Source organism: Otolemur garnettii, unplaced genomic scaffold (assembly GCF_000181295.1).
Source record: "Otolemur garnettii isolate 467f Iridium unplaced genomic scaffold, OtoGar3 scaffold00025, whole genome shotgun sequence".
In the NCBI taxonomy this organism is placed as follows: domain Eukaryota; kingdom Metazoa; phylum Chordata; class Mammalia; order Primates; family Galagidae; genus Otolemur; species Otolemur garnettii.
In genome coordinates this window covers 2,805,674-2,831,970 of record NW_003852420.1, presented here as the reverse complement: position 1 = coordinate 2,831,970, position 26,297 = coordinate 2,805,674, and the positions used below count along the sequence as shown (strand labels likewise).

The 26,297-nt window shown below is 38.1% G+C and overlaps 1 protein-coding gene across 1 annotated transcript in view; it reads left to right on the top strand.

Annotated features, from left to right (window-relative positions):
- The first annotated feature begins 2,743 nt into the window (after positions 1-2,743).
- SPTLC3 (serine palmitoyltransferase long chain base subunit 3) overlaps positions 2,744-26,297 on the top strand; it is a 173,744-nt gene continuing 150,190 nt past the window's right edge. The window contains exon 1 of the mRNA XM_003788010.1: positions 2,744-3,094. Coding sequence (XP_003788058.1) covers positions 2,978-3,094 — 117 coding nt within the window. The 5' untranslated portion in view covers positions 2,744-2,977. The remainder of the gene's footprint in view (positions 3,095-26,297) is intronic.

Genomic DNA, 26,297 nt, shown 5'->3' with positions numbered 1-26,297 from the left:
ATAAATTACATTATGTTCATAAAATCAAATACCCTAAGACAATGAGGATGAACAAGTTACTCCTGCCCACTACAAAATGGAAAACTATCTCAAACATCACAATGGAAGAAGTTTGACAGTAAAGAATGCATAGTGAATAATTCTGTTTATATCAAATCATGAGGCAGAACTAATCTATGGTGATAGAAATTAAGATAGTGGTTTCTTGGGAGGATCAAGGAGTAAAGAGTAGGGCAGGGAATGAGGAGGACTCCCAGGTGCTAGAAATGTCCTATTTTATCATCTGGGTGGCAGTTACCACTTTTAGAAAATTCATTGAGCTGTACACTTAGTCTATGTAAATTAGACTACAATAAAAAATTGCTTAAAGAAGGTTTGGGATACTCAAATTGAAAGTGAACCTATGAAAGCTTTTAAAAATACACAATTTCAGCTGGGTATGGTGGCTCATGCTTGTAATCACAGCACTTTGGAAGGTGGAGAACTTCAGGAGGATCACCTGAAGCCAGAAGTTCAAGACCAGCCTGAGGAACAGACAGAGACCCTGTCTCTCCAAAAATTGGAAAAGTTTGCTAGGAGTGGTGGCATGTGCCTGTAGAAGTCCCAGCTACTTGGGAGGTTGATGGAGTTTTGCTTAAACCTAGCAGTTCGAGGTGATCTGTGATGATACCACTGTACTCTAGTCCAGGCAATAGAGTGAGACCCTGTCTCAGAAGAAGTAAAGAAAATAAATAAAAATGAAGATGCACATTTTTTTAAAAGAAAACAATAACAGCAATAAATTAAAGCGATCCTCTGTGACCTTTTACAAGTGTTTGTTCATTGCTCTAATTCAAGCTCTGACATTCTTGTGACAGCTTATAAAAACATGCAGCAACAATAATGAATGCCATTCAGCAATAGGCTTCCACCTGTTGATGTAAATACAACTGTGAAATACTGCTAGACCAAGGTTATGAAACCTTACAAAGTTGTTTGTACAGTGCTGCCAATGTTTACGATGGTGGCCAGTTCACAAACTTAATTGTCAGACTCCATAAATGAGAAGAAAAAGAGGAAGGAGAGTGGGGATTAGAAGAAAAAGAAAAGGAAAAATGTGAAAAGAGCAAATGGAAAAAAGGGAAAGAAGAAAAGAGAAATAGAGAAAATATCTAGTATTTAGAATTTAGTTAGTTTTATCTCAAAATCCTTATCCCCAAAATGGCTCTGTATGGGCCAACAGAGCCCAGTTAAAATAACATGGTGTCTTTAACTAGTCTTTCTAAACAACACGAGGCATTTTGGCCAATACTGCGTGGTAATTGGTGTTCTCTCCTATTTCTTCATTTCTCCCTTCTGTAAGTCCTGGAAGGAAATACACTTACATAGGTTAACCTCCCAACTCCCAACATGATAAGTCACAGAAGAGAGAGACCAGTGAAAAGATATAGTTCTGCTTTGATTACAACTGACAGTGGTTGAGAGAAATGTGATAAACATTCTGAGCTTGAGACACAAACTGGGCTAGATGCACTTGGTATTAAATAAGTCCACCTCTTCACTTGGCCCCATGGTCTTGCCTTTTTCTTCCAGCACTTCTTGGGTTGGAAAAAATGGGAACCCTCACATATGCAAATCATGACTAGGAGAAGCACCATCATGTCCTACTCTGAAAACCACATCATTCTGGAGTGCAACCAAACCCTGTCCAAGGAAGCTAAAGACTAAGAAACAAGGCTGTGGCAGATCACTTCTGTCTTTTTTTTTTTTTTTTTTTGCTTTTGTTTGTTTGTTCTTGTAAATTGCTCCAATCCAGAGGTTTTTTTTCTCCGTGCCTGATGTTAAAGAAGTCCCTATTCTGGAAAACTAGGAGGTTGGGCTTAGGAACACTCAATAGCCTGCAAATGATTGACACTCTCCAACAAACGAGGTTACCACAGTGCCATTTATTTGATGGTAATAGGAAGAAACAGACCTCTGATGATTGGTGCCTTGAGAGAATGAGAGTTAAAGAGTAAACCAATCAAGCTACAGAACTGGAACCCTGAAGTCATTATCTGCATAACAACACATGTGTCAGCAACAAACCCAAGCCACAGCCTGACTTTCCTACAACCCCAGCAGATATCAGTCCACCAAAACTATTTTGTCTCATTTTATAAGTGACAAAACCGAGGCACAAAAAGGGTAAATGTCCCCCCCAAAGTCACTTGATAAAGATAATGTAGTCATGATGAGAAACCAAATCTGCTGTCTTACTGGAATTCTTGATGGGTTAGTACCCCCTCATTATATCACTGGTTACAATGTTAGCTGGGTTTTGAATATAGTTTACTTTTTTTAATCATTTTAAATCATGGAATCATTTCTAAATACCCAGTTCAGTTGCACACTCACATTATTGTACAAGAGTCCATCACCATAAATTCTTCATCTGCCCCACTTGAAACTCTGTACCCATTAACCACTAGCTTCCCTTTTCCCCTCTATCACCTGGGTGTTATTTTACAGCACAATGTAATTTGGGTTTTTAAAATTTGGTTTATAATCCAAAAATATTTAATTACAGTTGCAGGAGAAAGGGAACAGGGGAAGAAATCAATCAGAACTCATACTACTTAGAAAACTCTATGTGTGTGTGTCTTTAAAAGACTCTCCACCTCCCAGCCGCCTCCTCATACTTTGCTACTGGGTTGTTTCGTCCCTAGGTTTCCTGACTTCTCAAGACAGGGCAGTATGGGCAATCTTCTTTGCAGTTTCGAAAGCAGGTTTGTTGCCATGGAGTTCACATTCTGAGCCGAGTTGGGGAGTATAAAGGTAACAGTTTGTTTTTAGTTTCAAAGATCTGGCAAATAGATAGGTTGCTGCTCTTCTTCTGGAAAAGCCTGATTGGTGAGATTCCTTCAAGAACTCAGCCCCAAAGTGTTTTATCCCATCCCCTTACACTCTTGAAAACAAGTTTGCAGAGACCTCTGAAGGGAAAACCTGTGGTGCACCAATGGCTAATCCTGGACGTGGTACTGTTTGCAATGGGAACATTTACAGTCACACCAAGCAGAGCAACGGCTCACAAGGTGGAAAGTGCACAAAGAATGGAATTGTGAAAGAAGCCCAGGTAAGAGGCACTCAGCTTACTTAGCTTTGCTAAGCTATTGGAGCCCGTCCCAACTTAATGCATGCTCCTTTTAAGGAGTGTTTTTATGTGTTTTGACTCTTCAATTCAGCTAATGTTTGTATTTTAGAGAATCTAAGGCTGTATGGATCTCTGTGTATCCTGTCTTGTGTAAAGAAAAGTTTTTTCTTAATCCACACCTAAAATTCTTGGTAGCCAGCATGCAGCTAATATCAAATGCTGGTTACCAACAATTTTAGGTGTGGATTAAGAAGACAATTTTTTCTCTACACAAGACAGGATACACAGAGATCCACACAGCCTTAGACTCTCTAAAATACAAACATACCTACTAGACTTTTCTTTTCTCTCAAGCTTTTTTTTTGGTGGGGGGGGGCAGGATTGTGATGGCTACAGCTCTTGAGGTAAATTTCAGTCCATCCAGAGACCTGCCACATTCATCATGATTTGGGGGCCAAAGAGGAAGTGAAAGTACATTTTGATTTGATGAGATTACATGGTGAAGTGGTAGAAATGGCATTCTTCCCAGGGACAGAGAAATATCTCTCTGGTTGAAAGGCAAGTTCTTTCTGGTGTTTAGCACAGCATTGTCATAGCTCACAACTTGATTTGAGGCCAGAGTCCTCCTTTGAAATTTGACATCACAGACATTCCTTTCCAAAGCTCTTCAGAAATCATGGCTCACTGTGACAAGCTGCACCCAGAAACCAAAACAGCATCTTTAAACAGACTTTTAAGTGTTTTCCCACTTGACATTTTTTTCTCCTGCTGTGTCAGAATATTTGAGGGGTAAACTGAGGAGGAGGAGAAAGAGGAGGAACTCAAGAAATGTTGTCAATTTATTCTAAGAGGGAGCCTGCCCCTGGTAGGCCCTCTGTGAAGATACCTCCCCACTCCCCCAGGATACCCTGTGGCTATGCTCTGAGCAACAGGAGTGAGCTCATCTGACTTATGGGCAAATATGAGTAGCAAAAGAGGTAACCTCCCTGTTGAGAAATTTGAACCCACCTAGGAAGCCCCATGTAATCCTCCATCATTTGATCATCCTGGACAGCTGGGCACCCACCCAGGGGAAGAAAGGCAAGTTGTTCTCACAGCACAGGATAGGTAGGGCTGGCAAGGCTAGTCCTACACACAGTGAATTCAATTAATGGGTCCATATGGGAGAGGAGGAAGTGCTCTGGAGTCTGGGTTGTGTGTAAAAAGGCTGTGCTTCCCCCACTAAAAAATGTATTCTTCTTGTAACAAAAGGCATTGCTCTAGCCTGGGAAATGTCAACCAGAAATCTGGGGTCTGGCTTCTCCCAGCTAATTACCTGGAGCCCAGACAGTGTGAAGAGAAAGTCCTCAACTCCTGTCATTTGCATAAGGGAAATTGCAATGATGTCCAACAATTATTCATCATAAATTGTCGATTCAGACTACTGCTGAAGGTGTTCCTTGCCCCTGAAATACATGTAATTCACTAGTTACTTGCCTCCCCACCCTCTGGATCATTCTGTCCCTGAGGGCTCTCACTTAGGCAGAGCTCCCATCATAACATTTTTCCCTTTCTTTATTATATCTTGGTTTTCTGATCACATTCTAATGTTTGATGTTAATAAACAGTAGTGCTATAAGCACTTCCAAGTAAGAATGGAACCTGGGATCTTAATTAAAGATCCATTACTAAGTGTGAATTATTATATCTTGGTTTTCTGATCACATTCTAATGTTTGATGTTAATAAACAGTAGTGTTATAAGCACTTCCAAGTAAAGATGGAACGCAGGATCTTAAATTAAAGATCCATTACTAAGTGTGAATCCTATAAAACTGTGAATGTCCTTGGACATTGAGACTTCCTGAAAAGCCCCTGAAAATATCAGGACTGCTGCTGCCTTTTGTGACAGCTCCTTCTGAAGGGCCATCCAGAGCCTGTTGGCCCAGACATATTTAGGTGTTGCTACATTGAAATTGGCTTGCACTGAAGGCATCAATTATGGCTTAAAAAATATTTTTGAAAAAAAACACAAACCCTGCTCAGATCATAGTGTCATGGGACAGACAGAGGCCTATTTTCCTCTCCTTAATGTGATGAAAGTGCCCCTATTATTCTCATGCTAAAAACACTCAGCTTCTGTTTTTATTCCATTTTGCACTGGGCCCTTTGACAAACTAAGTTTATTTTTTTGTTTTTTGTTTCTTTTCCCCCGCACATGTCTACTGGGCTTTACAGTGTGCAGGGATTTTGTGAACTTGCCTTGTCTAATCACTCCTTAATAGAGAAGTCATTGTCCCTAATTTTACTAATTAGGAAATGAAGGCACAGAAAGGTGAAGTGACTTGCCCCAAATCACACACGTAGAGGGGCCACATTTGGGGGATCTGACAGACCTGTATTCTAATCTCACCTCCACCTTCACTACCCCTAATCTCATCTGTAAAATGATGATAGTGTTGCATGAGTATATGATAATGTGCATAAAGGGCTTGCGCATGTCCCTGCAACAGAGATACTCAAAAAAACTGATGGAATAAATGAATAAATGTTGCCCTTTTGTGACTTGTTTTCCTGTCAGACTTCTCTTGATCTCTTTCTCATTGAATATTGACTCTTGCAGGAAATATGGAAAACCTTTAATCCCAATTGTGCATCACCAAAGACCCTTTTATTTTTCCCCACTCAGTGACCCCCATAATGAAAGCTGGTCTACCTGCCATATTCTCTGGATGACCATTTTCCTGTTTCATAAATAAAAAGCACATATGACTATCAATCCTGGCTCCTGGAGAATATGCATATGGCAGTGGCATAATTCTAGTTAAAATATCATTTTATAATTAAATATTAACATTTATCAAGCACTTACTTGGAGCCAGGTACAAGTACTTCATAAGACCTTTTGCCAGCATTTGAACCCAGGTGATTTGACTCCTGTGCTCCTTTTTTTTTTTTTTTTTTTTCCAAAGAGGGGTATTAAAGTCTCTGACTATTATGGTGTTATGGGATATCATATTGCTGAGACTCCTCAAGGTCTGTTTAATAAATTTCAGAGCATTTAAATCAGATGCAGAAATATTTAAAATTGAAATGTCATCTTCTTGTATTGTTCCTTTGGCCAATATAAAGTATCCATCCATCTTTATCTTTCTTAACTTTAGGTGCTCTAAATCAACTTGTATCTGAAAATAAGATTGCAACCCCTTCTTTCTTCTGATTTCCATTTGCTTAAAATACTGTTTTCCATCCCTTAACCCTGAGTCTTGATTTGTCCTTCAAGGCTAAGTGTGTCTCCTGGAGACAGCATATGGATGGTTTATGCTTTTTTTATCCAATCAGCCAGCCTGGGCCTCTTCAGTGGTGAATTCGGACCATTGACATTTATTGAGAGAATTGATAAGTGCGGTGGAGTTCTAGTCATCTTATTTTGTGAAAGTCCATTGTGTAGTTTTATCCTTTGCACCATTGGGGAAGCTAAGTTTTGACTTTCAGCTTCTGGGAGTTTACTTTGCTGGAGTCCATTGTGGTGGTCGGTGGTGAGACTAGATCTATGTATTTCCTGTGGAGCTGGTATTGTTGTGGTGAATATCCTCAGTGCTTGTACATCCACAAAAGATTTGATTTCTCCATCACTTTCAAAGTTTAGTTTATCAGGATACAGAATTCTGGCCTGAAATTGTTTTGGTTAAGAATGTTGAAAGTGGATGGACCATACTGTTCTGGCTTGGAAGGTTTCAGTTGAAAAGTCTGCCATAATCTTAATGGCTCTGTCTTTGTAGGTCAGTTGGCACTTACTCCTAACTGCTTGCAGAGTTTTTTATTTCATCTTGACTTTGAACAAGTTCATTACAACGTGCCTTGGAGAAGCTCTGAGGCTCTGAGTTGAGATGACCCAGGGTTCCAGATCCATCTGAAAGGAGTGTGTCAGGATCTTTAGTAAAATTTGGGAAGTTTCATTTATGATAGTCTCCAGTAGGATTTCCTTTCCTTTGGGACAATCTTCTTCCCCTTCAGAAATCCCTATTATTCTTATGAACGCTTGATAGAGTCTTGTGGTTCTCTAAGTGCCTGTTCTGCTTCCTTTCTCTTCTTTTCTGCCTCTTTAACTACCTGGGTTAACTTGAAACCTTTGTCGTCTAGCTCTGAGGTTCTCTCTTTTCCATGGTGCAATCTATTTTCAATACTTTCTATAGCATCTTTACATTCTCTGATTGTGTCCTTCATTTCCTTAAGCTCTGCCATATCCTTTCTATATTCTACATATCTCTCATCTAACTTTTGGTTCTGTCTTTCCATTTTCTTGTCGATTCCTTTTATTGTCTTTATCATCCATATTTGAAATTTCTTTTGTGTCAAGGTCATTACTTCTTTATAGGTGGAGTCTTCTGCAGTAGCTGTCTCATAGTCTCTTGGGGGAGTTGCCCTATTTTGGTTTTTCATGTTGCCTGAATTTATCTTTTGGTTTCTCCTTCTGTGTTCTTTCTTCTTGTTCACCTTGTCTTCCTTTTTACTTCTCACTACCTCCTTTGTTTCAGATAGAAGTCCTTGCTCTTGATGACAGTATATTGCAATATGTTGCTGGGATACCAGGTGGAGGCGTGGCTTTTTTAGGAGACAGAGAGTACAGCCAGCAACCTCTATGGTCTTTATTCCAAACTTAGTTGACTGTGGTGATTATCTGATTGTTTCCTCAGCATTCAGACCCTGCTGGGCTGGGATCTTAAAGTTTCTTCAGGGGCAAGACTCACAGTGCCCCCTGACTCCAGTTCCCATGGGGTACAGAGTCCGTCAGCCTTTCCCAAGTTTGGAGCTCTGATCCCAGCAGGTAGAATTAAGATGCCATGCTTTAGGCCCTTGTAAGACCTTCTCATGACCTTCCCACAAAGGCACCCCCCCAGCCACCAAGACCTCAGTATGGCTGCCTTGCCAGCCAGCAAACCTATGGCAAATCCACTCCAACCAGCATTTGAATCTGGTTCCTATATATTGTTTGAGTCCACCCATTCTTCCAAGCTTTCCACTCAATGTTCAGCTTCCCCCAACAACTGAAAACTCAAGAAAAGCTTCCTCCCATCCTGGACCTCTATGGGTGGCCTTCTGATCCTAGCTGGTTGCAATCACTTGCCTAATTCATCAGATTTCAACCACTCTGGATCATACACTGTATCCAGCTCACCACCACCTCACTGTGTTCCCATACCTCTGGGTACCATCCCCGTGCCATGTATAACTGGGTTCTTTCTTTTTCCCCATTCTAGGAGAGCTCAGCTGAATAATCTTCCTCCTATATTGCATTGCTCCCTTGACTTAACAAAACATTAACTTAACAAAACATTTTGCCTGTTGATAAAAGTCTGTAGAGGCTTACGGATATCCTAGGCTGATGGCCTTCGAAACACATTCTGCCTGGCCTGAGGTCCTTATGGTGCAGCATTTAAAATTCTAATAACTCCCTCAAAAGTCCCCTTACTCTTTCTTTTCCCGCTTTTTTGCAACCATAAAGCAACGCACTTTTCTCTTTCATATATTGGGATGCACTGTAAGATTCTGTTGACTAAGTGTTCCCAGCATAACAAACAATAGGAAAATTGCTGCTAGGTAGTTGCTGGGGGATCCCCCTCCCCTTTGTTCCAGAATAGGCTGCTGTCATTACTCTGGCTCTGGCATGCAGGCTTACTGCCCCAATCTCAATTCTGGCAAGGGGCCAGGACCCTTCCATTCTAGAAACTTTCTAGAGTTCCTTTCTGGATTTTTTTTGGAGCTTAACTATATTGGTTGGTTGCCTTTTTTTTTTTTTTTCATCTTCTTAACCCCATACACCCTGACAATGTACTTAAACTGGTTTTCGTTACTGATTAAGTCCATTCCTCTGTTTAGTTCTAATATATCATCCTACCTTTTACTTGTAATAGAACACTCCTATATTGGATGATTCTTTCTCTCTTCTCATGAGCATAAACCCATTACAGAGACTGTAATCTCTTAATCTAGAAATTAATATTTCTTATACTTTTCTACTGCATGAGGAATTTTTCTATTAAATAAGGAATTTTCTATTCCATAATTCCATATAATTAATTTGTAATTATTATCCACACAATGACTTTTTAATTCCCAGTAATTGTTTTTAGCCTGATCATAAAATTTTATTAAGAACCTGAACCTAGGAAGATAGAACTCTGTCTTTGTTGCTCATAATGCTGGAAGCAGTTTTGTTAAGAGAATGGGATTTTTATTCTATTAAACTGAATCTACAGGATGAAGAAACATTTGCGAGGTTTTCCCTAATCCTTCCTTTGCTGGAAAACAAAAAATGTCCTGGAGTTAGAGTTACTTTAATTAAAGGTTTATTAATTTCTTGGCTTTAGTTATGTAACATTATTAAGTATAGGGTAGTGAGCCCTAAGAGGTTGTTGGTTTTTCTTTCATTCACTCACTCACCAATATTTATTAAGAATTTGTTACTCTTGGATCATATTAAGTTAAATAAGAAGTCAACAATTTAGTTTTTAAGAGAAACCTTATATTAAAGTTAAAATAATAGCATTAAAGTTAAATGCTAGTGTAAGAACAACAGCTGTCAACAGTGGATATAGTTTGATGACAAATAAGTGGTATAAATACTATGTACAGAAAGTCAGAGAGAAGGAAAAAAATAACATATATCAATGTTCTGCTATGTAGCAGCATAGGCTAAACATTTTATGTACATGTCTCCTGCATTTTTACACAAGCCCCAGGAGTTAGTAGTATCATGCCCATCATACAGATTAAGAAACACAAATCCTTAAGGAACTTGTGAAGAATGATAATCAGCATGGCCAGTATTTGAGTCCAGATCCTTGTTGCTCCAAAGCCATTTCCATTTCCACTTCTTCCTAGGAAACCATAGGTTGAGGTGATTGACAGCCTCACAGAGTAGGAAAGACTCAGATTGGATCTTGAGTCATTGGAAATGGCATAGAAAGAATAATGGGAACTTATTCCTGAGGACCAAATGAGGGACCAAACAGGGAAGGGAGCTCTGGAGATGAATGTAAGAGTTGGAAGGTAAAGGCCATAGAAAGGTCATCAAGCATTGCAGAAGGAGGAATGAAAATTTTAAAGGCAGTGAAGTACAGCGGATTATAGGACTTTCAAGAAACATCTCTCAATTCAGGAAGGCTTCATTGTAGAGAGGGAAGAGAGAATGTTTTGGTCAAGGTGGTGCTCAGTAGATGCTGGATGAAGAGAAAGATCTAAAGCAGATAATTATGGCAGTATTTTTTAGTTCTAAAATCATTTAAGCTGAACTTTTTCCTCCCCTGCCTTTCTATATCCTCTTGATCAGCAATGTTCTGATATATCTACTCCTCTGTTACAATATAAACTTTAAAAAAAACTTTATTCAAATTAATATGAGGGTACAATATTTAGGTTATATTTTTCCTACTTCCAGGGCAAAGTTCCATTTCTAGAAGAGCCCCTCACTCAGCGGGTATGTTATACACCCTCACAATGTGCACATTAGGTGAGATCCTTCCTCATGCCCTCCCCCCTTCTGCCATACGTTCTTCCCTCTCCCCATCTCCACCTCCCACTTCCCTCTACCCTAAACGGGATTATAATAGTGTCTTATTGTTCTTATGAACATGTAGTTGTTTATATACTGATTTCATATCCATATGGAGTACATTGGATATGTATTTTTCCATTCTTGCAATACTTTACTAAGAAGAATGTATTTCAGCTCCATCCATGTAAATGTAAAAGACACAAAATCTCCATCTTTTTTAATGTCTGAATAGTATTCCATAGTATACATTTACTACAGTTTGTTAATATATACATTGATGGGTGTTTGGGTTGCTTCCATGACTTTGCAATTAAGAATTGAGCCATAATAAACATTCTAGTGCAACTGTCTTTGTGGTAAAATGATTTTTATTCTTCTGGGTAGATACATAGTAATGGGATTGCAGGGTCAAATGGAAGGTCTACTTTTAGATCTTTGAGGATTCTCCATACTTCTCTCCAAAAAGGCTGTATTGGTTTCAAATCCCACTAGCAGTGTAGAAGTGTTCCCTCCTCTCCTCATCCATGCCAGCACTTGGTATTTTGGGATATGGTAATGGGGACTAATCTTGCTGGAGTTAGGTGATAGAGTGGTTTTGATTTGCATTTCTCTGATGATTAAAGACAATGAGCGTTTTTTCTGTGTGTTTGTTGGCCATTCATCTGTCATCCTCAGAGAAGTTTCTGTTCAAATCTCTTGCCCACTTATGGAGAAGGTTGTTTGCACTTTTCTTATTGTCTAATTTGAGTTCTCTGTAGATTCTAGTTATCAGGCCTTTGTCAGATTCATAACATGCAAAAATCTTCTCCCATTCTGAGGCCTATCTGTTGGCTCTTTTTGTGGTACTCTAAGCTGTGCAAAAGCTTTTTAGCTTAATCAAGTCCCAGTTATTTATTTTTGGTGTTGCTGCAATTGCCAGGGGGGCATCTTCCTCATAAAGATTTATCCCAGAACCAAAACCTTCAAGTGTTTTTCCCACACTCTCTTCTAGAGTTTTTATTGTTTTGTGTCTTAAATTTAAATCTTTTATCCAAAAAGAATCAATTTTGTCAATGGTGAGAAGTGCAGGTCCAGTTTCAGTCTTCTGGATGTGGATAACCAGTTTCTCAGCACTATTTGTTAAATAAGGATTCTTTTCCTCATTGCATGTTTTGTTAAGCTTATCAAAGATTAAATGACGATACACGGCTGGGTTCATCTCTAGATTCTCTATCCTATTTTATATATCTCTATCTTTATTTTTGTGCCAGTACCATGCTATTTTGATCACTGTAGCCTTGTAATATAACCTGAAATCTGGCAACATGATGCCTCTATATTTGTTTTTATTTTTAATAACTGTATTTGCTATTTGGATTTTTTTCTGGTTCCTTATGAACTGAAGTACTATTTTTTTCAAGATATTTAAAGTATGACATTGGTGCTTTGATGGGGATTGCATTAAATCTATAGATTGCTTTAGGTAGTATGGATATTTTAACAATATTAATTCTTCCCAGCTATGAGCATGGTACATTCTTCCATTTGTTGACATCTTTTGCTATTTCCTTTCTCAAAGTTTCATAATTCTCTTTATAGAGATCTTTAACATCTTTTGTTAGATATGTTCCCAGATATTTCATCTTCTTTGATGCTATTATAAAAGGAATAGAGTTTTTGATTTTGTTCTAGGCTTAACTATTGTTGGTGCATACAATGGCTACTAATTTGGGGGAACTGATTTTGTAGCCTGAGACACTGCTATATTCCTTGATAACTTCTAAGAGCTTTTCAGTTGAGTCCCTGGGGTTTTCCAGGTATAAGATCATATCATCTGTGAAGAGGGAGAGTTTGACCTCCTCTGTCCCCATTTGGATTCCTTTGATCTCCTTCTCTTGCCTGATTGCAATGGCTAGGACTTCTAACATGTGTTGAATAGCAGTGTAGACAGTGAGCATCCTTGTCTGGTCCCAGATTTGAGTGGAAATGCTTTCAGTTTTACTCCATTCAATATGATAGTAGCTGTGGGTTTGCTGTAGATAGCCTCTACCAGCTTAGGGAATGTTCCTTCTAAGCCTATTTTCTTGAGTGTTTTTATCATGAAAGGATCCTGGATAGATCAAAAGCCTTTTCTGCATCAAAAAAAGGATTTTCTGGGTTTTTGACTCTATTTATGTGGTGTATTATATTTACAAATTTGCATATGTTGAAGCAACCCTGTGTCTCTGGGATAAAACCCACTTGATCATGGTGTATAACCTTTTTAATGTGTTGTTGTATTCTATTTGCTAAAATCCTGTTGAATATTTTTGCATCGATATTCATTAATGATATTGGTCTATAGTTTTCTTTTTTTGTTGGGTCTTTTCTTGGTTTGGGAATTAGTGTGATTGCTTCATAGAATGTGTTGGGGAGGATTCTTTCTTTCTCTATATTTTAGAAAAGTTTTTTCACTATAAGAACTAGTTCCTCTTTGAAGGTTTGATAGAATTCTTGTGTGAAACCATCTGGTCCATGGCTTTTCTTTTTGGGGAGATTTTGTATAATTGATGCTATTCAGTTTAATAGCACACAGTGGTCACTGCCTGACGGGCCATTGTGCATATCTGGGTCTGTGAGGCTGATTTGAGTTGTGCACTAATTAAAATAGAGGTCAATGTTCTTATCAGTATGGGAAAATTTATAAACTAAAAGAGGTTTCAAGATCCCTTTTATTTGCTCTGAAATTCCTACACTTATCTTCCTCAACCATCCACTAACACCTTTTATTCCTTAGTTTCTATTTCCCTAAAACAATCCCCAATGTAATAAGGCTTCTCTGTGATCTCCCTGAGAAGTCCCAAGTTTTTGTGAGCTCATCATTATAAAGCATTCCTGTGTGTCAGGTGCTGCAGTCATTAAGATGTACGTATTCTCCCTCCATTTGTAAATAGTTCTTAATCTAAATTGGAAAGGCAGACAAGTAAACAAGTAATTATAGTATTTAATGGTAAGTATTGATACTATAATAGATGTTGCCCAAAACTCAATGGTTTCAAAGAACTATTGTATTTCTTATGATTCCTGTAGGCCAGAAATTCAGGAAGGGGCTTGTTGGGAATGATTCTTCTCTAATTCACAGGGTGTTTCTCTGAGTATCCAAGATGGTTCAACTCTTGTGTCTGAGATCTTGGTGCTGGCTGTTGCCCAGCGCTTTTTGCAATGCATCCTTTGCAATGATTCCCTCTGTATGTGGTCTCTCATTACTCAGAGCAGAGTAACCCAAACTTCTTAAATAGGATAGCTAGCTTTTAAAAGAGTGAAAATGGAAACTTCATGACCTTTTAGGTTCCAGGCACACGTCTGTGGTCAAAGCCAGTCACAGTCGAGTGCAGATACAAGGGGAGTGGAAATGGACTCTGCTTCTTAATGAGCGAGAGTAGCTGTAAAGCCACATCACAAAAGGTTGAAAGGGATTGAAGGGATTATTGCTATCATCTTTGGAAATGTTACCTCATAGTAGAGATATATGGACCTTGCATGGAAACACAGAAAAGTGGGCATTTGACCTGCAATGAGAAGGCAAAGAAGTCACTCCAGAGAGAATGATATTTTACCAAAGTCTTAAAAGCAGAATAGCCAAGCATATAATCCCAGAAAGTAATTCTAGCAAAGGGAAAGGCTATTAGCAAGATACAAAATATCAGAGCCTTACATGTTTGAACAGTGAAAGATGGGTTAACAGTATTAACTTTAGAATATTTAATAGACAGAAGAAAGGGGGGAAATAATTGTAAAATGCCTTTGTCTTGGCTGATATTCCACAAGAAACAGACCCAGAAATGAGGATATGAGTGCAAGAAATTTCCAGAAAACACAGAGGAAAAATGACAAACTGAGGCAGAAAAGGGAAAGATGCCAACAAGCAGGCTTACCACCTGTTAACCACAAATAGTTTACCACCATTGGCAACCAGGGTTCAGACTGGCTGGGGACATCTGGGACATGTCCCAAAGCTGTCCCAACTAAGGCACCAGAAACAACTTGGATATATATAATCAACTCCTGCCCATCCTCAGTTGAGGGACACTCTCAGGGATAATAAACAGCACTTGTAGTTCTTCCACAACTGGGCTGAGTAACACACCTGAGAGAAAGTCCCCATATGAGCTATAGGTGTTTGCAGTATGAAATCATTAGAATGAAAGAGGGTCAGAATGCTCCACCAAGAGTGTCTGCTATAGCCAAATATATTGGTAAATGATGTACGTCTGAGCAGATAATTGACGTTATCAGATTTTTCTCAGACTGTGTGAGTTTATTTCTTATGATTTTTAGAGCATGGTTTATGGATTAGCCCTGACTTGGTGGGCTGATCACCATAGAACACTGGATTATGCTATTAAGCAACATAAGCAAAGCTTACTCATTGTGCTTGGCAAAAAAGCAAAGGGATATATTGAGGTTGAATATCATTGCAGTAATTTGCTCCCTTTGTACTCAAACAAGATTACAAGGCATAAAACATGAGAGGCTTTTTGAATTTTAACTATATAAAAAATCTAAAATGGCAAAAGATATCATAAAGGATAATGAATAAAAATCAGTTGATCTATACAATTTAAGTAAAAACCCCTTTACAATAGCATCAAAACTGAAAAGAACCTGGAAACATAATGAAGTCAAGTGAAAAACCATGTTACTGAGGGACATGAAAGAAAAATGGAATAAGTAGGAAGGCATACAATACTCATGGATAGAAAGACTCAAGATTAAAAATACATAAATCTTGCCTAAGTTAAACCTATAAGTTTTATGTGAGCTCAGTAAGTAAAACAACATATTTTTTTAGTCAAACAACTTTAAAGTTTCTATATTAAATTAATAAGCAAGAATAAATTATAGAAAATAACAATAATAATACATGGTTACTACCACTACCAACTAGTAAATCATGTTACACAGCAAAAAAGTTGGAATGATTTTATGTTAGAACATTAATATATAGATTTAATTTACATTTAATTATTAAAATTAATCCATAAAGGTACTCAAAGTAACTTTTTAAGTAATATTTGATGGGAAAATTTTTAGAACTATGATATAACACCCAGGAGTCATAGAATTTGAGGAGAGGTCAAGAATTTGACTATATAAAAGTCAGACATGTCTTTCTGCATGGCAGAAACAGAGCAAAAACACCACCATGAAATAATCAACCGGAAAATAACAGACTAAGAAAATGTTTATATAATTCATGTCATAAAATGCAAATTTCTTACTATATAAAGAACTCTTCAAAATAAATACAGGAAAAGCCCCCAAAACAAAGAAAAAATAATAAGCAAAGGAAATGAAGGAAAATACAGAAAGTAAAGAAAAGAGAGTGAAAGAGGGGAGGAGAAGTTAGGAAGGGAATGGAAAGGAATATGCTAGAATCAGTTTCCAAGAAAAGGGAAAGAAAAGTCCGTGTTTATGTCTATAAAGTATAAAATCAAGTCAAAAAATGGCTTGAATAACCTAAGTATTTTGGTTCATTCAATAGCAAGGCTAGTAAATAACATTGTTAGTAGCTGTTACATGGCCACGTATTTTTTATATTATTTGCTTCATTTAATTCTCACACAATACTGTCAAATAGATATTATTAGCCATGTTTATAAAGATGAGAACACCAAGGCTCTGAGAATGTAAGTAACTAGGAGCTAGCAGAAAATTGGTTCATAAACTCCAGACCTATGGTCCCCAACCCCTGGGCCATGGACCTCACCAGTCTAAGGCTTCTTAGTAACCATGCTGAGCAGCAGGAGGTGAGTGGTGGCTGAGTGAGCAAAGTTGCATTTGTAGCCACTCGTCGTTGATCACATGACCATCTGAGGACCGCCTCCTGTCAGATCAGTGTCTGTAGCATCAGATTCTCATAGAAGTACAAACCCTACTATCAACTGCACATGTTAAGGATCTAAGTTGCGTGCTCCTTATGAGGATCTAATACCCCTGCTGGTCTGTGTTTCCTTAAAATTGGTCTCTGGTGCCAAAAAGAGTGGAGAAAACTGCTCTAAACTATCCACCTTAAGCCAAATTCCTTTTACTCCTGACAACTGTCCAGGATCCCATGTCATTATCTGCTTTCATTAAAATAGGTCTAAGAGACTCTTATTTTAACAACTGAACATAATACCAGTTAAGGTATCAATAACATATAAGAAAGGGAAGGGACTTATGCTTTCATTGTAACTGCAAATATTCAAAAACATTATGCTCCATTTCCTAAGACATGCTAGTCTACAATAAAAAAATCAATTTGGGAAGTAATCAAATAAATAATTCTAATAATCCCTAACATATATTGAGTTTTTCAAAGTGCCAGGCATTGTAAGTGTTTTATATTCATCCTATCACCATATTCCTGGGAGGTACTATTATCAAACCCATTTTAGAGGTAAGGAAACAGAAAGCTTTAGTAACTCAATCAAGGTCATTGCTTATAAGTATCAAAACCAGATTTGGAAACTAGTTTTGTCCAAACCTAAAAGCTAATTTCTTATCCCTTAGTCTACAGTACCTGTTTAAACATAAGGTTTTTTGTTTGTTTGTTTTTTGAGACAGAGTCTCACTATGTTGCCCTTGAGTGCCATGGTATTAGCTGGCTCAGGCCGTGTTGGAACCCACCACCCTTGGTGTATGTGGCTGGCACTGTAACCACTATGCTATGGGCACCAAGCCAACATAAGCTATTTTAAGAGTTAGATTTATACCTATGGTATTTCCGCAGAGACGGAGCCAACTGAATTCAGCCTTAAAGGGCAGAATTAGTGTGAGTTAAAAAGCATTTTGGAATTGTTTGCTTGATTGCTTTTTTGTTTTAATGAAAATTTGAGTTTGTATTCACAAAGGACACCTAACTATCACATATCAGAGCTTTCAATATGCAAAATTATCAACTCAACAGACACACTGTATCAATGAAATGGCCACCCCCATGCTTCACTTTAAACAACTCTGAGTTAAAGAAAATCAACCTTGTGTGACCCTGAGTCATGTGGACTCAGCCTTAGCCCCAGTTGGAGCTCTAAGAATAATTAGGCTTTCAGAGGCTTTCTTCAAGGGTACATGGCCTCCTGGATAGAAAGTTCACATAGTATAATTTCATCTGATAGTACTGATATCTTAGATGCAGGATGTGACACACAAAGGTATTTCTAAATCCTTTGGGACATTTCCCACTGAAAGGTAGAATCTAATTCTAATCTCTTTGAATCTGCGCCAGACCTAATTACTTACCTGGTCAATATTAAGCTGACCAGACATCCCCTTTCTGGTGGGACAGTCCCAATTTTTAACAATTTGTCCAGTGTCCTGTGGCGTTTTAAAAAAGTCCTAAGTTTTGGAAAAAATGCATGACAAGTTAGGAAACGGCGGGAGAATGGGAAGGGAATAGACGGTTTTCAGCTGCCATGTGGCTATTTCACCAGGATATGAGTTTTATATTATTTTTGTTAATTTTATAATGTTAAACTTTAATAATAACAAATAATTGTTGAGAACTGATATCGAGAACTGCTTATCAAAGTACGCATTGCAGATCAGTTGTTAGAATTCGACCACCATTGTTTGGACTTAATGAACAATGGCATTTTTTGGCATTGGCAATGACAAAAACATTTTGTAACTGTCTCTCAGACAATACACATTGTACTGCATGCTAGTGCTAGTTATACAAGTGATGTCAACAAATCAGTTATTCAGATAATTTAGGTAAGTAATTTATTTATTTCATGAATTTAGCAGACAGTACTTGTATTATTTATATTTTATGGTGGTGGCAAAAAGTCTAGTGCTGGCCTTGAAAGTGACACTTACGACTTATGCGGTATCATTATTTAAAAAATATATTGATAAGGAAAAGGTTAAATTTTGGGCATCAGCAAAAATCACAATAGAGAACAAATGGTTAGAACTAAAAAAAATTACAATACTATTTTTGCATTCTATGAAAATGTTTGTTGCTCCATATAGACCAAATTTTTAATTAAAAACCTCACCGCCCCTGCCCCCCCCGCCCCCCAGTCAATGGTGTCCCGCTTTACCAATGTTAAAATCTGGTCATCTTATCAATAATGTGACAAAAAGAATAATCTGGAACTTCTGAGACAGTTACAAGAAGCCTTGAGTCTGGAACCCAGTCCTTCCAGAGCACCTATTTTTGGAATCCAGCTGCCAGCTGCCATGCTTAGAGGAAGCCCAAGCCACCCAAGGAGAAGCCCAAGTGAAGAGAAAATAAACACCCTGGCTCTGTTCATAGCTGAAATGCAGCACCAACTTACAAACTGAGTGAATGAGCTATGTTGGAAGTGAATCCTCCAGGCCCAGAGTCTGTCTTCTCTAACTGATGCCGCATGCACAAAGCATAATCAAACTGTCCTCATTAGGATCTGACCAGACTCCTGAGCAAATAAATGATTGCTGATTTAAGTTTGGCAGTGGTTTATTAAACAGCAGGATAAACTGAACATGTAGATATTATTATATATTCCCTTAGAATGCCTAAAAAAGTCATCCTGTAATCTCTCTTCAAACCCATTTTCAACACTTCTATTTACATTTTGAGGAAAAAGTTTGTTTGAGCAATTTATTTGCTTTTGTTTTGTCTTATTTAGCATAAGGACTTTATGCTTAAGCTCTTAAGCAGGGATGGGTATCTGCCAATAAAAAGTCAATGACAGTGAACTCAAATATCACTAAGGCAAAAGTACATCCATTTGAGTACTATAAAACCTAAAGTGTAATTATTCATCCTGAAAAGGCCTGTAACTCATTGCATTGTCTTTGAAGAAAAACCTGGCTCAAGAGAATGTGCATGTTCAGGCTTTGCATTAATTAAAACAACATAGTACATTTAATAGCTGCCAATTATAAAAATAATTGTATCTATTTGTTAAAATTTCCTTGAAAATGTAATTACTCTTAGAAGTAGATTGATGTTAACCTAATTACTTGCAAGAAATCATCTCCATTGATTTCAAAATACACTTAGTTTGATCTTTTTATTAGCTGTGGCTACTTTTGTCTCATTTGGCCTGAACTGATGTAGTTTCACCAGAATTCTAAAATATACCAATCTAAAAATCCATGTGAGAAGGATCTATTGCCAGCATATTAAAAGCAAAAACTTTTGCCACATAATTTGCAATTTAGATTAAATATTTGGAAGAACATGAAAGAGCTCAGGAAATTTCACCCAAAATATGACTTCTTGGTATTTTGAATTAAGGCCCTTGGAAATCAAAAAGCCCTAGAAGGGTCTTTGCCTCTGTCTGCATAAACCAGACTGACCTGATCAAAAGATCAAAGAGGGAATTGGCTTCTCTTCTTCTCCATATCATCTCAATGTATTGCTGGAAAGAAGATAAAGCATGCAACCAGAACTGGCCCAGATCATTTTAAACACAATATATCTCTCTCAGATTAATTTACAAGTCAATCTGTTTTCCCCCCCCATCCATTTGTCCTCCCTAACACCATTTGTCACCCTAACCAGAATCACCTATACCTCTCATTTCCCCTCCCTTCCAAAAAGACAGATACAAAAATATCCGAACTTCAGTGGAATATGGGGTAATCATGCTGTGATTCTCTTCATGTGTATGGTAAATAAACCTTTCTCTTCTTAACCTTTCTGAATTATGAGTTGATCATTTAGCAAACTTAAATCATTGTCTACAATCTACTTTATTGATCACAGCACCATCTTATTCCCTCTTTCCTTGAGACTTTTTGTCACATTGAAGATTGTTTGATGACAGCACAGGTTGAGATCACATAGCCTAGAGGAGCTTGCAGGAGCTTGTGTGGGACAATATCTTGGGAATGGATTTAACTGAACAAAGCCCAGTGAGCAAACTGGCCTCCTCTTGACAGATTTTTTAATTTTTTTTAAGCTATAAATCTAAATCAGGGGTGGGGAAGAATCTCCTTATTGTTAAGTGTTGGCATTTAACTATAAAAGAATTCAAATCATGTGGATTAAAAACCCAGCAACAACTCTTCTGTTACTAGATGAAGAGGGTCCAGTTGCCTATCACTATCAGTCAATATGCAGAGATAGGGATAGGTCCACCAAAAGTTATTTGTCAGAAGCCCAGCAGCTCTGGAGAGCAGTGAGAATAGTCTCTCCAAAACTGTTCTGTTTTTCCATTTCCAAAATCACAGTTTTATACGTAAAAGTTAAAAGCAAGAACTGTAATAACCCTCATCTTAAACAATAATAATTAACATTTATCATAAGCAACAGTAACTTCCATAATCCATGACCTATAATAAACATTAATTGACATAACCTGTGACCCAAAACAACATTTCTAATTTAAATGTTAATCTCTTAAATCAATCACCCTAAACTACTCAAACATGCACCCTCAGGTTAAAGCTCTATTCACAAAACAAAAAGAATGGGAGACACAGGTAAAGGTCACATAGGACTTAAACTGACCAGATCAGCTGTGTCATGTCAGCCCTAGCCCAACTGGCTCAATCTTATTCTCACTACATGTGCTCTCACAACTAGCTACCAACTTGCAACCTCTAAATTATAGGCAAACTGAGTGATGAAAATAGACTAAGAGATTGTAAGTAGAGTGTTTTTTCTCATATAATGTGGGAAAATGGCTCAGGAAAATTGGCTGCCTTTACTTAAGATTTACTTTGTACTTTTAAAAAGTAACACATGAGTCTTTCATCTTCACTTTCTTCAGTTATCATATTAACACTTGATCCTGGAATAATGCAGGTTTGAGAAATTGTGGTAACTGTACAGGTGAGGGAAAATTTCCCTTTCCCTCAAACTCACTGAAAGATCAATTCACAATTAAGGTATATTAATAAAAGAAAGACTGTTTATCATGTGCATGGAATGATTACCTGATGTCCAAATGGGACTCAGATATTTTTAAGCATGGCTTTTGAGGAAGGGGGGACGAGAAGTAAAGTAATTCTGTTTAAGGGCAACAAATGGTTGCTAGGGAGGATGAATAGACATTTGGGAGAATGAATGGCAGCTAATAGATTGACTTGTAAATGAACCTGAGAGACAGATATTAACGTTTTAAATGATTTGAGCCAGGTCTGGTTGCACTCTGCAATATAGTGAGATAACAGGGAGAGGAAGAGAAGTCCATTGTCTTTTTTGATCTGTCAGTCCTGTTTATGCAGATAAAGGGACAACCCCTTCCAATGCCTTTTTATCTGGAAGGACCTTTAACTCAAAATATCATTTATACCAATGAGTCATATTTTGGGGTGAATTTTCCTGAGCTCCTTCATAACCAACTACAAACTCTAGATTTCCTTGACTAACCTTAGTTTCAAATATTAAGTCCCTGAAGTGTTCATCAAAATATCACAGACCTGGAAATATTTATTGGCCACATCCGTGTCTTTCACTTCATAGGTGGTAGCACACAAATCTTTTGTTAGACAATGTATTTATAATACCTAGTCACCATCATTGTTCTCTAGATATGGTCTTACCTTCAAAAGTTAACTAAGGAAAAGGATATGTGCCAATCTTGATGATCTCTTAACTATGGGCTGCTCTTATACAGGGCTGCTCTTCCTCTGCCTGGTGCCTGTTAGTCTTTTCAGAGGTCAAGTATCCCTTTGAGAAGCTGATAGACTTTGTATGGAATATTTCCATAATCAAAAAATTTTCCACATAGAAAGTCTGCATTTTCTACTTCATTGGGAAGTTAACTTCTGAAACATCTTTATTAATTAAGTTACATTGGGCAATTCCAGGATCAAGTACTAATATGATAAATGAGGAAAGTAAAGATGAAAGACTTATCTGTTGCTATTTAAAAGTACAAAGTAAATCTTAAGTAAGGGCAGCCAAATTCCCTGAGCCATTTTCCCTAAACTTTCCCTTTCCCCCAAACTCACTGAAAGATCAACTCACAATTAAGGCAGATTAATAAAAGAAAGATTGTTTATCATGTGGATGGAGTGATTACCTGATGCCCAAATGGGATTCAGATATTTTTAAACATGGCTTTTGGTGGGGGAGCGGGGAATGAGAAGTATAAGTAATAATGTTTAAGGGCAACAAATGGTTGCTAGAGAGGATGAATAGATACTTAGGAGAATCTATTTCCTAGAACCCAACTAGGAAAACCAGCAAATCAATTGTTCTAGAGAAGAAAGGGTGAAGGATTCACAACCCAATCCACCAAAGACAGAAAAATACACATAACCCAAAGCAATTCAGGCAACAAACCTCATGTGTGTTAGACATATATTTAAAAATTATATTAGAATTTTACATTCTACTCTGTAACACATTTATATTTATTTTACTATAAAACGACTTTTATGTGCTCTCTGAAAACTTGGAGTAAAACTCCCTAGGAAGATATTTATGTGGTAGCTTTTCATACACCAGCACTGCCTGGGAATTCTCAGGAAAAGGTGAACCCATTAAAGAGGGCTGATAGCAGAAAGACCACTAGCTTTAACATCAGATAGAAGTAAGTTTGGGTCCTAGTTCTGCCACTTAATGATTGAGAAATATTGGGCAGGTAACATCATGGTTCCAATTCATTCTTAAAGGCTCAGAGATGGCTTATGTAAGATTCACAGTGAGTATGAGACACAGTAGATACTCAGTGAATTGTTATTATCTATTGAAGTTAGCCTGCATGTGTCTTTCTTTCCTTTACTGCTATTATACAACTGCTCAGTACAAAGGTTGGTATATAACAGAGGCTCAATAAGTGATAGTCATAAACCCTCAAATTCTATTATCGAATGATGACTTCTCAATTCTCATTTTACTTGGCCAGTCAGCAGCATGGAAGCCCTTTTTGTCTTGGGTTCTAGGATGTAATGTTCGATTTTCCTTCTTTGGTGCTAGCTGTTTCATTGTGGTTTCTATTCCTGGCTCCTCCTCCTCTATTTGACCTTTAAACTTTAGAGTGACTCATGGCTCAGGCTATGCTCATCTTCTCTTTTCTGACTGAATATCTCTCATGAAGATGTGATCTTGTCATATCACTATACAAAATCTGACAATTAAATTCACTAACTTGCCACCAGGTATAAACAGCTCCATAAGGTTTAATAGCCTTGGAATATCAGCATCTCACAGCTGTGTTCATGTTGATGGGTGGCGGTGTCTTGCTGCATGGTATTCATTACCATTGTTGTGTGTTTTTGTGTGCTGTCACAAGAATGTCAGAACTTGAATTAAAGCAACAAACAAACCTTAAATTTCTTGTTAAACTTGGCAAGAGTGGAAGTGAAATCAGGGAGATGTTAGTCCAAGTTTATGGGCATAAGGCCATGAGGAAAATGGCAGTGTACAAATGGATTATACGTTTTTCTGAGGGGAGAGACGGCATCAATGATGAAGAGAGGTCAGGGAGGCCAGTAACAAGCAGAACTGAAGAAAACACTGCAAAATTCATCAAATTGTGCATCAAAATCTTTGGTGGACTGTGAGAAGCATAGCAGACCAAGGATACATCAATGGAGAAACAGGAAAATCTTAACTGACAATCTTGGCATGAGAAAGGTGTGTGCAAAAATGGTCCAGAAGGAGCTCACCAACAAAGAAAAGCAAAGGGCTCACACAGCACTGTCTTTGAGGGAGCTATTAGCCAGTAAACAAAAAAGTTATTATAACACTCTCTCTACTAACATGATCTAGCCTTCAATGACTTTTTTCTTTACCTGAAGATAAAGGAAATATTCATAGGGCATTTCTGATTTCCTACTTGGTCTTTCCACTGAGATAATCAAAAGGGATCTGAAACTTAACATACAAACTGATCTCCTGACATCTCCTCTGTCCCCTAAACCTCCTCCCCCCACAGTCTTCCCCATCTCAATAAATGTGAACTCTATCCTTCTTGTGACTTAAACCAAAAATCTTGGCATCCTTCATGACTTTTCTCTTTCATTCTATTCTACATTTCATCCATCTCCAAAGAATGATCCTACTTTCATAGTACATCCAGGATCGGACCTCTCCTCACCTTCTCTCAGCAACAACTCTGATCTCAGCCACCCCAGCCTCTCACCTGGAATATTAAAGTTACCTCATTGCTTCTCTCTGTGTTCAGTTATCCTACTGGTGCATAGCAAACCAGCCCACCACCTAGTGGCATAAAATAATGACCGTGCTATTCTGCTACTCAGGAATTCAGAAAGGACACAGTGGGACACTTCTTCCCCGATCCATGGTGTCTGAGACTCAGCTCGAGTGATTCAGTAGGCTCTGCAAGATGGAGGTGCTGGGCTAGGAGGGACTGCCTTCATGTCTGGTACTAGGGCTGGGAAGACTGAAGGATAAGACAAGCCTGGACTGTGAATTGGATTAAAGCAGTCATGAACTAGCCCACTAGCTTCAAGGGAGGGAAAGTTTTGCCCCTGAATAGAAAGAATATCAAAAAAACCAGGGGCATGTGTTAAAACCACCATGTCCTTTTTCTACACTTGCCCTCCCCACTCCCCACCATCCACTAGACTCTCAAGACAGCAGCCAGTGATCCTCTTGCAGTAAAATCCAAAATGTCACTCTTCAGTCCAAATCCTTTCCCTGGCTCCCCTTTCACTCAGGGTAAGATCCAAAAAAAATCTTCTGTTGGCCTGGGACACCCTTTCCCCAAACAACCAGCCCCACCCTTCAAGACTTGATTCAGAAATCACCTTTTCTGTGAGATTTAAGCTCATAATCCTTCTAAAAATTGCAAGCCTCCTCACCCCTTTCCTGTTTAATTGCTTTCTTTAGCATTTAATACGTGTGCTCCCACACACATTCACAGAGTCACACACACACCTATGCACATTAATTCATTTCCTATCTGTTTTCTGCTTCCTCTTCTAGACTATAAGCTTCACATAGGCAGGGAATTCTGTTTTGTTCACTGTTAAATCCCCAGCACCTAGCCCAGAGCCTGAATGTATGTAATAAATGCTCAGTAATATTTATGAAATGAATAAAGATCACCCATTTTTACTAATCTGTTGTTTAAAAAAAAACTCTTATTTTATCTTATTTTGGTTATTTAAGTTTTAATTTACTGTCCACATGCCTAGTTCTTTAAAAGACAAAAAATCCTATCCTGTTTATTTGATCCACAGACTTCACTGTAAACTTCCAAGTATATAACCTCTTATTAATTAACATACAGGTTTTCTAATCCTTGTTGGGGATTATGGCTACTATTCTTTATCATGCTTTTTAATTTCAGATTAATGGGAGGGTAGAGACAACTAGGTTACATTGTTTGCATTTGTTAGGTAGAGTCTAAGTTATAGTTGTGCCCCCGCCCCCAAGCAGGTATGCCATATACCCTTACATTGTGCAAGTTAGGTGAGAGCACACCAATTCTCCTCTCTCCTCCCCTCACCCCCTCCTTGAGTTTAATTGCATTTTTGTCTTATGTGGGGATGTAATTGTTCTTGTACTGGTTTCATATTGGTATTAAGTACATTGGATTCTTGATTTCCCATTCTTGTGATACTTCACTAAGTAGAATTTTCTCCAACTCCGTCTAAGTTAATTCGAAGAATGTAAAGTCTCGGCTTGGTGCCTGTGGCTCAAGTGGCTAAGCGCCAGCCACATACACCTAAGGTGGCAGGTTGGAATCCAGCCTGGGCCCGCCAAACAATGATGGCTGCAACCAAAAAA